We start from the raw sequence: 15,750 nt of genomic DNA, 5'->3' as shown, positions 1-15,750 counted from the left end.
ATTTGAGGGGCTGCCTACAACTGGGGGCTTATATACTACTTAAGTGACAGGGAGTAGGAGAAAGGCATCTTCTGAAAAACATGACTTCTTGGTGGGGGGAGGGAAGGGCACTTATGGGAGAACAAATGACGTTTAGGAAAGATAAATGTTACATTAGGAGAATATATGGGAGATATGGTAGTTTTATGAAAATGTCTGTTTGAGTCTGGTGCTTGGAACTTTTCTCTAATTTTAAGACTGTTTCCAAAAAGTAAGTAAATAAATAGAAAAGGTGAAAAGTCATAGGCAAATTTTATTTCTCCATGAGGAAAGATCTATGAATGAGTGTTTAAAGTTACATATACTAAGTTTTATGGCACCATAACAATTGTAATACATCAAACATTGGCAATAAGGACTTCCCTCGTGGCGCAATGGTTAAGAATCCTCCTGCCAATGCAGGGAACACGGGCTCGCCCTGGTCCGGGAAGATCCCACATGCCATGGAGCAACTAAGCCTGTGCGCCACGACTACTGAGCCTGTGCTCTAGAGCCCGCATGCCACAGCTACTGAAGCCTGCGCGCCTAGAGCCCAGGCTCCGCAATAAGAGGAGCCACAACGATGAGAAGCCCGTAGCCCCCGCTCGCCGCAACTAGAGGAAGTCCGTATGCGGCAACGAAGACCCAACAGTCAAAAATAAATAAATAGGGCTTCCCTGGTGGCGCAGTGGTTGAGAGTCTGCCTGCCGATGCAGGGGATACGGGTTCGTGCCCCGATCCGGGAGGATCCCACATGCTGCGGAGCGGCTGGGCCTGTGAGCCATGGCCACTGAACCTGCGCGTCCGGAGCCTGTGCTCCGCAGCGGGAGAGGCCACAGCGGTGAGAGGCCCACGTACCGCAAGAAACAAAAACAAAAATAAATAAATAATATTTTTTAAAAAAACCAAACATTGACAACAGCCATAGCAGCAGTATATCCAAATGATGTCTGTCTAAATCTTTAGGTCTATATATAGTGATAAAATTGGAAATACAAAAAAGCTATCAGTCAACACCACTATATATTAATGACAAGTTTGGTTGTCTGGGTGCTGGTATCAGGGCTCAGTTTGAGTATGTAAAACTCAACAGTGTTTTGATTCACAAAATCTGCTTAAAAGTAAGTTAGATGCAGAGAAACATGGTTTAAAATACTATATAAATTTTCATCATACACATATAATACAAAAATATTTTCCTTTAATAAAGATTTTCACATCATGTTTAATGGGAAACAACTAAAATGTTATGCAAACAACCCAGTAGGGAAATTTTTACTATTTATCTTTTAGATCATATAATTTTTCTTCAAAATCTGTACATATTCTTGTGATGTTTTCAAAACTAGATCCTGATTTAGATTTGACTCATCAGTAGCTCCTAGAGGAGAAGCTCTATAGGATCCAGATTCACATTCAGCAGCAGCTGAAAAGAAAAAGAAAGGATTATATTCTTTACCTAAAATACTTGAGTTGACTAAATATAAGTTAGTTAAAAAGAAAAGCTGAGACCTTTCTAAGCGTTCAGAAGAATGAAAAATATCTATACACGACATAACACAAAATACAAGATTACTATTATATAATTTGCCCGTGGTTGCACGATGAATTCATTGCTCTTGTGGCTGAGTATCAGAGCTTCTGATTTTCTCATTCTTCATTCATTTACTCAACAACCATCTGCTAAGGTGCTGTGACAAGCACTGAAATTACAAGATGAAGGTAACACAGTCCACCCTGAAAAATCATATACTATAAACTGGAAAAAAAACAGGCAATTTCCATACAGAGTCATAAATACTATGACAGGTATAAAAGAGGGTACAAGGAACACTCAGAAGTGACACCCAGCTTTGTGTCAATACTGTCAGCTTTTTGGTGGAGGTGGTATGTAAGTGGATACCTGAAGGACAAGGAAAAAGTACGGGAGATGGAGGGAAGAAGCACATACAAAGACTGAAGGTGAGGAAGAGCACCTGTGGGATTGTAAGCCGTCTATTTGACTAGATGCAGAGCAAAGGGGCAGAGGAAGGTAGTAAAGAGATAAGGCTGAATACTATGGCAGGACCCAAACTGATTTGGGTGTTTTTACTCCATGATATAAGGAATTTGGAATTTTTCCTGAGAGCAAAAGATAAACCAATGACAAAGTCAATGACAGGAAATTTTAATGTCAGCCACTAAGCAACAGCTACACGAACGTGGCTGCTTGAGTCTGGTTTTTTTGGCCTTAATCACTACCAGAAACTTGAGAAGTTGATGAAACCCATGTTTCCTAATAGTGTCAGTGTGCAGGTTGACAGTTCCACAGGGATGGCAGAAGTAGAGGAAGGATACAGCCAGAAATAAAGAGAAATACATAGGCTTTTTGAGATTTTTTTTTAAAGCTATGGAACATGATGAATAAATGAGGAATCAGGATATCTTTCATTATGAATGTTCATGCTTTCACAGTTTTCATTAGATATGTATAAGAAAAGATATTTAGCCTATCAATAGTATCTGTCATCCAAACAATGGAAAGAGATGCCATTTACTACTGAATATTTACAGTTTATTTCCAAAATCAATGTCTAAATTTAATTCATAAATTTCGGCAACATACCTTTTTCTAGTTCTCTAGTTATATTTTTTTCCATCTCCTGCTGCATCTGAAATAAGTCAAATATTACTTACGTTTAAGTTAGACAAGAGACATTTTTGTAGGAATGATGTATAGCTTATGAAATGTGGCCTTTAAATAATACTTCTAGAGACTAGACCTAATTTGAGGATTGCTTAAATAGAAAAATAATCACATAAATAAAATAAATTCCTACTTATTTTGATTTTAGATAATAGAGAACATATATATGTAATGTTATTTAGATTAATCTGATAAAAAGTACAATAAATATCAGTCTATTGAATATACATAATTTCAGAGGGTGATATTTGATCTTATTGGTACAAACAAGTTTAAACGATTCAAGTCATATATTACAATGAATGCATTACTTTGCAATTCTTAGAAAAATTGCTCTTTATAAAAGTTTAATCAGTTTTTTTTACTCTAATGGATTTTTCCTTAAAATGAGTTTTCCATTCTTACACTTCTATAAAACTAAAATTTTAAGGTATGTTCTATGGTAATAATTTTTCAACATAGAATCTTAAATACATAAAATGAAGAAAATGGTTCTGTTGTAATGTCATGTCAAAATTCTACGGGCAAAAAATTAAGTAAAGGTATTTTGCTGTCTATATTAGGACTAAAACATTTATTTCAGAAAATCTGCTTGAAGAAAGGAAAAGTAGAGGCTAGAGCCAGTTTTCAAACTCAGTTTCTGATTCATGACTTTCTAGAATTAGAAACAAGGAAAACAATACATAATTCTTTAACTGTAACTTTGTTTCCATTCTAGAAATTAGGGCCAACTTTTTGAACCATTTGACTAATTATAGTTATCTACTTAATTATGAAATGTGTGGGAACATTTCAAACTGTATTACAAGTGTCTCCACCTAGAGTGTTGTTTTAAAAATCTTTCTTGTAAAAAAAAAGGCACCCTCTCACTAAACAGGGTCTAAAATAGTATACTGAACATAATAAACACGGTGATGATAATGATATCATGATAGCCAACGCCTTTGTAAATTTTAGGTGCGAAGATAAATTTTTTCGCTAGCAGGTTTCCCAATATTTTCAGAGACTGTTTTCCGTAACACTTTTCTGACAACAGCACTATAGAGAGGCCCTATAAAATGAATAATGTGACAACATTACTAGACAGGTTTTGTGAAATTAATAATTCATAACAGATGAAGGAAGAAGCCTTTACTGAAATGATTTTTTATTACCATTAATAAACACTGCAAAATGTAGGTCACGTTTTTACACGCGTTGAATTAGGGAATGACCCGTGTAAGATTACTCTCTTTTCCCCCAAAAGCTCTTTTCCTCAATATGTACTTCCGAGACCCTCATGTTGATTTCTAGGTGAGGATCATGTTCAGCTGGAGGAAGTAGTTGGAAGTCGAACATGAATAAGGAGAACACACCTGCATTTTTCTTTAAACTTTTCCATTTAACAAAAACACAGAAAGGTGTGAAAATTATACACGGGAAAACAATATATCAGCAAGTTTTAATTCTAAAGATTTTTAGTTAGAAGGATTCTCTCACAACTGGTAGTTTCCAAACTATGTCCCATAGAAATGGAAGGTCCCACTGAGGACACTGCAGGACTGAAGGACAAAGAAGTCACAGCTTCAGGGTCTCCAGCCACTCCATTAGCTAAAAAGCTCTATATTTGTCTCTGTTTTATATAATATAGTTTCATGCAAAAAAAATTTTTTTTTAAAAAAAGAAAGGGGGCTTCCCTGGTGGCACAGTGGTTGAGAGTCCGCCTGCCGATGCAGGGGACACGGGTTCGTGCCCCGGTCCGGGAAGATCCCATGTGCCGCGGAGCGGCTGGGCCTGTGAGCCATGGCCGCTGAGCCTGCGCGTCTGCAGCCTGTGCTCCGCAACGGGAGAGAGGCCACAACAGTGAGAGGCCCGCATGCTGCAAAAAAAAAAAAAAAAAGAAAGAAAAAGAAAGGTTCTTTTCCTTGAAAAAAAATTTTTTAAGGTATGAGAGTCATTGATTTAGTCAAAGTCCCTAATTTTACAAAAGAGGTAATAACAAAGGCTCAGAGAGACTTTGTCACAAAGCCAACGTGTCACAAAGCCAACGGCCTTCTGAGTCTAGAGAGAGTTCTATGCCAGCTACTTCCTCAGATTAAGAAAAAAAAACACATAGATTTTTAACTATAACTCAGAGAAAATGAATATGTAAAAGTTTGTCATGTAGCTCAATAACATTTGATGCATGAGACATGAAATAGTAGCTTTCTAACTAAATTATGTTTTAAAGGCATGAACAAGAATAAATTATCATAACTCCTATTAGTAGCAGTCAATATATTTAATTTATAAAGCACAGATTTTTTTTTTTTAACCACAGGACAGGGAACGTGAAGGAGAAGATCTTTAGTTGAATCACACAGGCCAAAATTGAGGAGATTCTTCTTTAAAAGGATATTCGTTTCCTCCAAATAAAACTTGGTTTACCGAAATGAGTCAACACGTTGAACCACGTTGCGGGTTATTTATGGCAAAATTTAAAACACAAAACAGATTTCTCTTTACCATCTAGCATACTTCAATCTCTCATCATTAGTTTGTATGTACAAAAACCATGAGTGTAATCTCAATTAGAATTTAAATCCAGTCAGAAATTACAGGCTAATTCCTTGGCCTAAAGTTTCAACGTGAGGACTTACACTCCTACCCTCCTCAGGAGAGGAGGGGAGATTTACCCAATGGGTGAATTTGGGAGAAGGAACTGAGAAGTGCTTGCTTGCTTCCGAATCTCTTCTCTGAGAAGGTGTGTGTGCCCTCAGCACCGGGAACTGGGGTCTGCTCTCACGCCCGCAGTAAGCAGCCTGCCCTGGGGCGGGGGTCAAGCATTTGCTTCCTCCCCTCAGGCCTAATTTGGGATGAAGTATCCCGAGGCCCACTGTGACTGCACACCTAAAGCACGTCCTCCAATTCGTTAGTTGTGTGTCAGTAACAAAGCTCCTTAGTTGATCTCCAGCTGCTGACTCCCGCGTGCTGAACTCAGAAGGGGAAGAGAAGTATCATCTGCCACCTACCCACCACAGCTCCAACAAGGCAGAGGACCAGACGACACTGAGGCAACGTTTTCTTCTTCTTCCCTGACTCTATAATTAACGTACATTGTTCAAAACAACCCCCACTATAAAGTAGGGGAGAGGTGAAAGGAACATTTTAGAGAGAAACGTCGTGAAGCCAATAACAATATGAAGCACAAGTATGTGTTCGTTCACCCAACCATAATGTATTACTGTTAAATTATATCTGAGACTGCAGGCTGGAAAATCATGTTGCACTCTCTTTTTAAGACCAATTTGATAAATATATACACACCACACACATACACACGCACACTCATTTCCAAAGTTAATTTATTTTCAGTAATTATTGATAATTTAAAAATTTGATATCACTCATTTTAAATGTCATGAAAATGTCATAAAATCAAGTCATTTAAACCACTTCCATTCATTATCCAATTGTTAACAGGCTAATGTATGAAGGAAACTACACTCGGCAGTCTGTAGATATTAAGTGCATGTATTTTGCTGCAGAGAGAAGAACTGAGGAAGAATTTGTAGATCAAGGAGCTGAAAAACTAAGTACAGAAAAAAAATGAATGAAAGAAAAAGAACTGTTAAGATGTTGAACTATTACCTCTATCTTTCAAAAGATAAAATGCCTACTCATTTGTCCATGTGGACAAAATGAAGTGGGAACAAGAAGGATTACACTGATATAATAAACAAGTTTATTGCACTCTGCCTGTGCCTTATGTGAAACTAGCTTAACTACTGTGGTAATCTGATTAGAGTTAAAACTCAGAGTGGATAGGCACTGCCTTGGTGATGTAAACAGGAGGCCTATTTTTTAAAAAGAAATGTGACTCAATATTCTGGTGAGACACAAAATGTTGTGTCATATAAAAAGTCAAAGTCTTAGGAATATTAATTGTTTTAGTTTCAGTGCATTTGTATGACCACATTTAGAAAGAGAGTTGCTAAACTGAATGGACATTTGAGCAATTTTTTAAATTACTTAAATCATTAGAAAAATCTTGGAAGTGTCAGTAATGCACCAAAAGTCCAAAATCAGTCAATGTAAAATGCAGTCCTCCTACTTAAGACAGATTTAAAGGGCATTTATTAACTACTGTGGCCATGCATCGTGTTTGGCACACAAATACCTAAAAACTCTTGAACATAAAAAAATCTTTAAACCAGTGAAATTGTGTCTGTCATAAAATTGTCTGGAATAGATTTTTAAGTTTTCAGTTCTTGAAAAAATTCTATGTGCAAGAAAATCTAACAGTGACGTAGCTGTTTTGGTTAATGTTAACTTTTTGTATTTTATAATAATATAATTAAATAACACAATTGAAAAAAAACTGTAAAATTACTTCTGATATATAGGACAAAACATCCCAGAATTAACTAGAATGTGAAAACTGAGGGTAAAATTAGCAAGACAGATACGTGCTAATGTCCTACCCCCACAATGGTATCAACTGTTAAGACTGAACTTCATGTACTGGTGAGGGAGGTAATAAATCTAAGCGTTAGGTACATGGAGAAAGCTTGCTGCTACAACCAGCGCAACTGAAAGCACAGACCTAGAGTAGTACTTTGCTATAATTATTTTCCTTAAAGTTAGGGAAAAATGCTGAGTAAGATAAAACTTCACAGTAGGAATAGTCCAAAATGTTAAAACCTTGCAAATAAAGGAGACTGATAAACAAATGCAATCCTAATGCCATTTTTAACATTTTACTTTGTAGAATCATAGCTAAAACCTTTAGAAGGCTATTGTTTTGTAATGTCCCATCCAAAAACCCACCCCTTTCTATCATTTTAGACAGTACGTTAACACCTCTCATAGTATTATTTTATGTTTTCCTAGTAGAAATAATTATATTCCTAGCAATTCCAGAAGGCACCTTCTTTCTGTAAGTCTTACTAAGAATTATGTGAACAACAACTGTATAATAACTCTTCCGCGGCATTCTGTAGTGATTATGGAGACATGTCTTTGCATCTTGACAGAGTAAGTAGTGCTCTTCAATCTCTCTTATTAAAACCAGCACGATTTGGCAAAGACCCCACAAGGGAACTATGTATACCTAGTAACTACAACATTGAGTTTAAAATAAACTATTTTTCGATTTATCTAGAATTACTAAAAAAATAAACACCTCTTTCCTCCAAAAAAATTAAAGGAAAAATTTCCTGCAGAAATTTTTCTCTCACATTGTTTCTGCATTCACACACTCTTTCATCTTCATCTTGTAAAATGATACATTGTCTGATTTTTTGGGTGACAACTCATGAGAACATTCTAAGTTTACATCATGCTTGGCAAGTGACAGAGGGCTTGACATGCATTTTCTTTTTGACCCTGGAGTCCAGTTTCACGGCTCTGGAGCACTTAGACCCAATTTAGCCACAGCACTGTCTAAGCAACCTTAGCTTTGCTCTTCTATGATTTGTTACGACGTGAAGCCAAAGGTTGAGACTTCATTTAACAAGGGCTACTTTTCTCTGCATCAAGAACATCATGAAAACACCATCAAAACCATAAACCCCTGTGCACTGAGTGAGATGGATATTTTAATAACAATGATACACAATGAAAACTAGTTGCAATTTAAAGACTCCCCATCATAGTCATCATTCATCCAGGTGATGGCAAGATAGAGAGATAAGTGGACTTCATTTTAAAAATTTAAATATTTGCTTTATTTACGTATTTAGAAATGTTCTACAACTGCTCAGCAGGACATTTTATAAAAATTCAATAAAAATGCTCTAAGTAAAACAGCAGTTAAGGATGCACTCTCATGTATGAAAATGACAAAAAATTTTAACTTAAAAACAAAAATTAACCTATTTAGTGCTACAAGTCTATTTAATTCACAAAAAGGATTTATCTAGGATTCCTTTAAATAAAAAAAAATCCATATATGGTTAAGTGTTTGGATGCCAATCATTCACTTATGCTTAGGGGTAGAAAAACTAGGGTGCAGCAAAACTTGAAAATGATTATGAACCATTGTCAAACTGAAATCAATTAGAAAGTATATCTTTGGTTATTAGGCAATAATATTTAATTTCTAAAATAGAATTTAACTGCAGTTTTTCAAGAAATTTAAAATTTGTCAGTTTAATTACATTTACTGAATAAAGTTAATGATAAATCTCTCTTGAAAATGAGAAATCCAGGGACTTTAAAAAAATCATAAAATTTCTGTCTCTTTATTAGCACAATTAATTATGGCTTTTACTTCGTGTGTGTAAGTCAAATAAACAATTCAGAATTTCACCAAATTAAAAACAAGAATTATTATCAGAAATCTGAAACCCAAGGAAAAAAGGATAATATCACTAACCTTGGTCAAGTAAATCTCCATGCTCTTATTTGAAGGGCGTGAACTTGAGGTAGAAATCTCTAAGTTTTCTCCTGGAGTAAGATTTCTATTGAGCACTAAACTATTATTAAGACTTCCTACACAAGGTGGCTCCAGGACTGGCCTCGTAGTAAGAGTGCTGAGTAAAGATCTGTTCTGCTGTTTCTCCACCAGTAGTTTGGTACTGATCTCTGCCAGCCTCTCATTAGTCCTGGGAAGATGGCAAAACACCAATTTCATTCATTTCATTTTTCCTAAATGATTTGCATTTTTTAAATTGCCATAATAGTAAATGGAATGTCCCATTAAACCACATTTTAACACTGAAAATGGCTCAGAGCAGACCTACTATAAATAATTCTAGGTGTAAAATTGTTCCAAAGAAGTATATATGTGTCTGGGGGATCCTGAACTAACAAGTAAGTCAAAGTCGGGAGAGGAGAGAAATGGTGTCAGTGACGGAGACGGCTTAACAGGTGACGCTCGCTGCCTTCTGCGATGGCTGCACTTAGACACCCACCTTTAGTTCAGGGACGAAAAAACAAACCATCCCTTAAAGACATTTTCAAGCATTTGCTTTCACCACCCCTGTATACACATTTCACTCATTACCTCAGAGAAATTAAGCATTCGGCACTGAGGAATGATCTAGTGCAGCCGTCCCCAACCTTTTTGGCACCAGGGACCAGTTTCGTGGAAGACAACTTTTCCATGGATGGGGGTGTATGGGGGCTGTCAGGATGGTTCAGGCGGTAATGCGAGCGATGGGGGGCGATGGGGGGCGGCAGGTGAAGCTTTGCTGGCTCGCCCACTGCTCACCTCCTGCTGTGTGGCCCGGTTCCTAACAGGCTGCGGACAGGTACCGGTAACACTGTTACTGAGGCACTGGGGGTGGGATCTGCCCTTGCGGTCTTCCACGCACCCCCTCACGCAGGCCACCGTGTTATTTTTAGACACTTTGTGAATTATACGGCCCTTCGCCCCTCTGTTACCTTCCCCTTATTTCACAAGCATGACTTTATGTAGAGTAGAAAACCTTCAAATACAGTAGTTTGTCTCAGGGCGCCCTCTAGCGATGATACCAAAGATCATAATCAAGAAAGTAAATTTACCAAATGCTAAAATGTGACGCTTTGTGTTTAAGCTGTAATCTTCCAAAAAATAATTAAATTCGTTAATATTTCTATTTACGGGAATTCCAACAAGAAATTTTATTTAAACTTACAAAGTTTCAAAAATACTTAGCTTAAAGACTAAATCAGGTTAACTATTGGGTTGGCCAAAAAGTTTGTTTGGGTTTTTCCAGTAACATCTTACGGGAAAACACAAACGAACTTTTTGGCCAACCCAATATATGAAAATATAAAAAATAAAGTTATGTAAAACCAACAAAAAGGTGGGGAGATGCAAACTGGACTAACATTTTAAAGGTGACTTCACTTACTAACATCATTTTCCAAAGTTATACTATCTAGTTAGCTTTCACTTCCTACTAATCTCATGAACCTGGCTCAATAAAAATTATGCTTTAGAGGCAAACTAATGAGCTAAATTTAAATTTATTTTCTATGATTCTATGTTTTGACTTACTTGTTTAGTTTATTTGCCAATGACTTTCTAACTTTTAGTTCTTCGAGGTAGAGTTGCTTATATTTTTCCAATTCTGTTTTATTAGAATCTTCTTGAAAAGCTTTCATTTTGGAGAGTTCAGATTCCAGATCTTTAATTCTGAGTTCCATCTGACTTCTTACTGAAGCATTATTATTCTCTCTTAACTGCTCTAAGTTTTCTTGAGATGCTGCTTGTGTCTAAAGTAAAATAAAAAGATACATGTTTAAAATAATTATAACCTGAATAATTATAGTATATTTGTGCCCTTTAGTTTTGCGTCAATGATTCAGAGAGCAATTTTAAATGTGAAAAAAAAGCTGAACTTTAAAAATATTTATCATCAATGTAAACTGACTTAAATCCTAATTATAAAATTAAAGTTGGATCATTCTTATATTTGTACTCATGTAATCTGATAATTCAAAGAATAATAGGATCAATTTAAAAATTTTTAAATTGAACAATACAACTAGGAATAATCCAAGAGTATGGTACAATTTCTAAATCACAATATTTTCTTTTCATCCTAATAGTTTTGTTTTATACCAGTTGGTCTTAAAAATAAAATGATTCTCTAGTGAGAATCGTTCTGAAAGATCAATTTAGTGAGAATAATGGTGGAAACCGAAATATTTAAAGGGAGAAACAAATGCCACCTTCCTTCCAGGAATTTACAAAACAAACTGCTATAAGGGAAGTAGAAGAAACACATAAAATGTATACATCCGAAATGTAATTTATAGTGAAGTGAATTAAAGCACATTACAGATCAAAAAATTAACCTGTAAAAATAGGTTGACTTCTTTTAATTTTTCTATTATATCCTGTCTTGCTCTTTCTTCAATCTCCCGTTTATACTGCTCTACTTGACTGTGTTCTATCATATTCATTTCTATATGACTTCTGAGGTTCACTACTTCTTGTTCCAACTTCTTTTTATTCTTCTCTAGTTTTTCACATTTCTTTTGCATTACTTTCATAGATAATAACTCCTGTTGAAGAACTTGATTTTTTGCACCCAGATGTAGACATTTTGAAGATGCAGTTTCCAGTTCTGCTGTAAGGTCATCAATCTGCATGAATAAAATAAAATCGTTTGGTAATTAGGGACGTAGACTGAGAATAGCCTAACTCAAAACCAGTATCAACTTTTAAAATAAATTCAGTTACAATAAAATGGTGTCTATATTGTAGCATGTAGGACCTTCAATTACTAAGAAAATGAAGAAAAACGTTCAAACCACCAAGAGCCACAAATATATATCCTTTACTGTCATCATTGTTACACAACATTTGCATTTGATTTTATACTCTTTTATTCTTCTATTGTTTCATGTCTTTCCTCCATAAAATGACTATAAGTCACCTCTTAGTAGAAAGTCTCTTACTCCTTCCCCACCCTCATCTTAACCCTCCATGATTTTTAAAGTTTTAGGGATATCATATTGAGTTATTTAGGGCTGAATTAATAAATGCCTCCCAAAATAAGACTCTGAAAATCAGACTCTAATGAGTCTTGTAAATATGGCTTCTAATACCATAAGCCTTTTTTCTGAACTACAAATATTTTATGCTAATGTGAATTGCATTCCAAGGAGAAATGCTTCACAGGGTTAAGAAGAAATCACATCTCCCAGTGTAATAGTTTAGCGAGATGATCCATACATTTTTCTGAACAAAAAAGTGCCATTAATTCTTGTAATGCTTTGTTACTTTCTACAGAATAAGAGAACATACTAAACAAAACAAACAAAAAAACTTGCTGGAATTTCAACGACACTGAGTTGGGAAGAACTTCCCTTTAGACAGAATGATTATTTGGTAAGACAAGGTCAGGTGGATGTGGTAGTTTTAAAACATGTCTACAAATTCTTTGACACTTATCTCACGAAATTCCCACGGCTTCGTAAGACTGTTAATGGAAGGTTGACGGCCCTTGAAGAGGCTGAAGGTGACAGCTTCTAGGCAAGGGAAGGAAATGACACTGCAACCTGGAGGAAGGGGGACTCTAGCTACAAAGCAGCTGAAAGTAAAATTGATGAGAGGGATAAGCTAAAAAAAAAAAAAGACTATTAAATATAAAGGATCCAGGACTCATTGGGTTCAAATATCTGTATCCCATTTACAGCATCTCCACATGCCCAAATAATGCTAAAACAGAGAAATAGGTTCTGGGCTAAGATCAGATTTAGGGTGCTGCCAGGAAAACATGGTCTAAAGATAAAGCCAAGACTGTAGAACCCTTTATTAACACCCTGTAAAGACTTAAGTTGGTGCCTCAAATTCCTTTAAGGATCTTAAAAAAAGCATAAGAATTTTAAAGGCATCATACTACAAAGTTTCCCGTCCTACAACAGCTTCACAAGAAGCCCAAGGGGAAGAGCTTATCTCAAAAAGATTTGGGAGGGTAGCTTTTCCAATGGCATGAACCCCAATAAAATTCACAGGACACTCAAAGCTTTAAAGAGAACTGTGGTAGCAAAAACACTGCTTGCTAGCTTGGATTAACAGAGACCAAGACAGTACAAAATGAGAAGAGGCCTTTGGGATTTTCTTAGAAGTTCTATAAGTCCCCCTTCCTCCAGGTTTCAGGGCAATTTTCTTCCCTTGCTGGCTTGAGAAACACTACTCAGCTGCAAACACAGGTCATTTCTTACGAAAAGGACAGAACAAAGAGCTCAGAGGGTACAGCAAAGGAGAATCACTTCCATGGTCGGGACTAAGTCCTAACCAAAGAGCTGGCAGCAGGTATCAGGCTGTATTTCAGAACTGCTATGGACCAGCATGTCTTCCATTTTCCATTTCTGAATGGGAGGGTCTTTAGCAGTTTAACAGAATGTTGGGTATGTGGGTGGCAGAAAACTTGTCCCTTTAGCTCTCAAGTCTTAGTACTGAGAGGATTGGTACTCAAGGGGCTATACTCTAGAAACCACACCCAGGAGCCTCATCCCCATCCGTACCTGGTGAAAGATGGTAAGATCCTGGACTCAAGCCTGAGCCTGACACCATAACAATTGAGATTTGTGGGGGAACTGAGTAGGGATAAGTGTATTCTTCATGTGGAAGGAATATAAAAAATTGTGGCCAGTGGGTAGATTATGCTGGTTTTTAAATGTATCCATGAGTTTTTTTAAAAATTTATTCCATAAAAAAAGGTAGACTATGGGCCAAGCATAAGCGACTTATTCCTAATGAACAGAATATGGTGAAAGAGATGCTGTGTGAATTGCAAGGCGAGGTTAGACAAGGCAACACAGCTTCTGCCTGGCTCTTAACCTTGGAACCCAGCCCCATGTTGTGAGAAGCTCAGGCCACAAAGAGAGCCTCGGTGTTCAGGGTACGTGTTCCAACTGAGGGGAAGAGAGGCCAGCTCTCCTGGCTACGCTTTTCCTAAGTATAGATTGTGAACAAAATAAACGTTGCTTATTTAAGCTACTAAACTTTGAGGAGATTTTTAGGAAAAAAGCAGATAGAAAAGTGGATAAAAAAAAGAGATAATAAGAAACATAACTTTGACACAGTAGAAATTGGTTTCCTATAAACTGGAATCTAATAAATGTCGAGATTAATTTAAAATGACAAACAGTGCTGATGAGAAGAAGCAGATAACTAGAAGAAAGTCCTAAGAACTATTCAGGAGGAAGTTTTTGGCAGGTTCCCTTCACTTACAATTTCTTACAGATAGGCAGGTATGCCTCTTCAGAATTTCCCCTCAAGTTTGAAGATAAGGAAGGTTGGTAAGCAAGGAGACATATGAAGTATCATAGTTGAAAAACAACTAGAAATCGTCAGTTTAATTACCAAAATCAGACTCTTTTACTGCATCTCAATGAACTGAAATTCTAAGGGATAGGCAGCTTTGAATATTTATTAATCTAGGACTCAATCTTCATTGTCCTTTCCTCAGAGAAGAAATAAAACATCATGGAAGCATTTTTAATCTTCTCAGTAGTAAAACAAATGCAGTGTCCTTTGGCAGTATATAATTAAATACAATTTTTCCTTTACCTTACTTAAAGCTTGTTTGTCAGGGAAGGTAGGACTATCTCATTTTTACACTGTACCACAGTGCTTCTCTATATCACACAAACTGGCTTTGAAATTTTGAAATTCAAATTACTAATCTATTATTTGTCCCAGATAAATTGATTATTACCTTTTTAAAAAAAATTGATTTTATTTATTTTTGGCTGTGTTGGGTCTTCGTTGTTGCGCACAGGCTTTCTCTAGTTAACAGCGAGCAGGGGCTACGCTTTGTTGAGGTGCACAGGCTTCTCATTACAGTGGCTTCTCTTGTTGTGGAACACGGGCTCTAGGCGCATGCTTCAATAGTTGTGGCATACAGTTTCCATAGTTGTGGCTTGAGGGCTCTAGAGTGCAGGCTCAGTAGTTGTGGCGCATGGGCTTAGTTCCTCCATGGCATGTGGGATCTTCCCGGACCAGGGCTTGAACCATTGTCCCCTGCATTGGCAGGCAGATTCTTAACCACTGCACCACCAGGGAAGTCCTACCTGGTTTTTAACAGCTATACTCTTAAAATTTTTTCTTTGGATGGGATGAAATAGTTATTCTATTCATTATGTGTAAAGCTATAAAGTACAGCTATGCATCTCTTTCTTTTTAAATAAAAGAAGGTAGATACAGGGAACCGTGGTTTCTGAGAATTCAGAATCTATGTCAAGAACAAGACCAGCACGAGTGTTATACACAAGAAACACGTCAAAAGATGATTTAATTGTGAATTGCAACATGATGGCTTAGAGAGACTTCCAATGAGGAAAGCTGACAGCCCAGACTTAATCTCCTCCTAGATGGTGAAACGTATGGATGAGTCTATGAATTATAATGAGCTAAACATAATGAAGCAGATAGCAGACTAGGTCAGCAGATCTCGTGACCAAGATTTGATGGAAACTGGAGTGAAGTGGGAGGCATTGGGTGAGAGACTAAAGGTCTGAATGGAGGGAGAAAAAAAGGAATGGACTTTACCTTTGTAAACCTACTTCCCATCATGTCATTGGGTCAGTGAGGCATAAGCTGGCCACAGGCTCCTTCAAAAGGCAAAAAACCTCCACGGAAG

At 36.7% G+C, this 15,750-nt stretch overlaps 1 protein-coding gene across 5 annotated transcripts in view; it reads right to left on the bottom strand.

The window, feature by feature from the left end:
* Window positions 1-272: 272 nt before the first annotated feature.
* Window positions 273-15,750, bottom strand: part of ANKRD26 (ankyrin repeat domain containing 26) — a 93,220-nt gene continuing 77,742 nt past the window's right edge. For all 5 annotated transcript variants that reach the window (XM_060293256.1, XM_030836979.2, XM_030836980.2 and 2 more), the window contains 5 exons: window positions 11,453-11,743; window positions 10,650-10,867; window positions 9,042-9,270; window positions 2,624-2,669; window positions 273-1,444 (listed from right to left, as the gene is read on the bottom strand). In XM_060293256.1, the coding sequence (XP_060149239.1) occupies window positions 1,308-1,444; window positions 2,624-2,669; window positions 9,042-9,270; window positions 10,650-10,867; window positions 11,453-11,743 (921 nt within the window). In that variant the 3' untranslated portion in view covers window positions 273-1,307. The remainder of the gene's footprint in view (window positions 1,445-2,623; window positions 2,670-9,041; window positions 9,271-10,649; window positions 10,868-11,452; window positions 11,744-15,750) is intronic.

This window comes from Globicephala melas, chromosome 2 (genome assembly GCF_963455315.2).
Source record: "Globicephala melas chromosome 2, mGloMel1.2, whole genome shotgun sequence".
Classification (NCBI taxonomy): Eukaryota; Metazoa; Chordata; class Mammalia; order Artiodactyla; family Delphinidae; genus Globicephala; species Globicephala melas.
The sequence above is the reverse complement of the archived record's forward strand: the minus strand, read 5'-3'. Positions and strand labels throughout refer to the sequence as shown.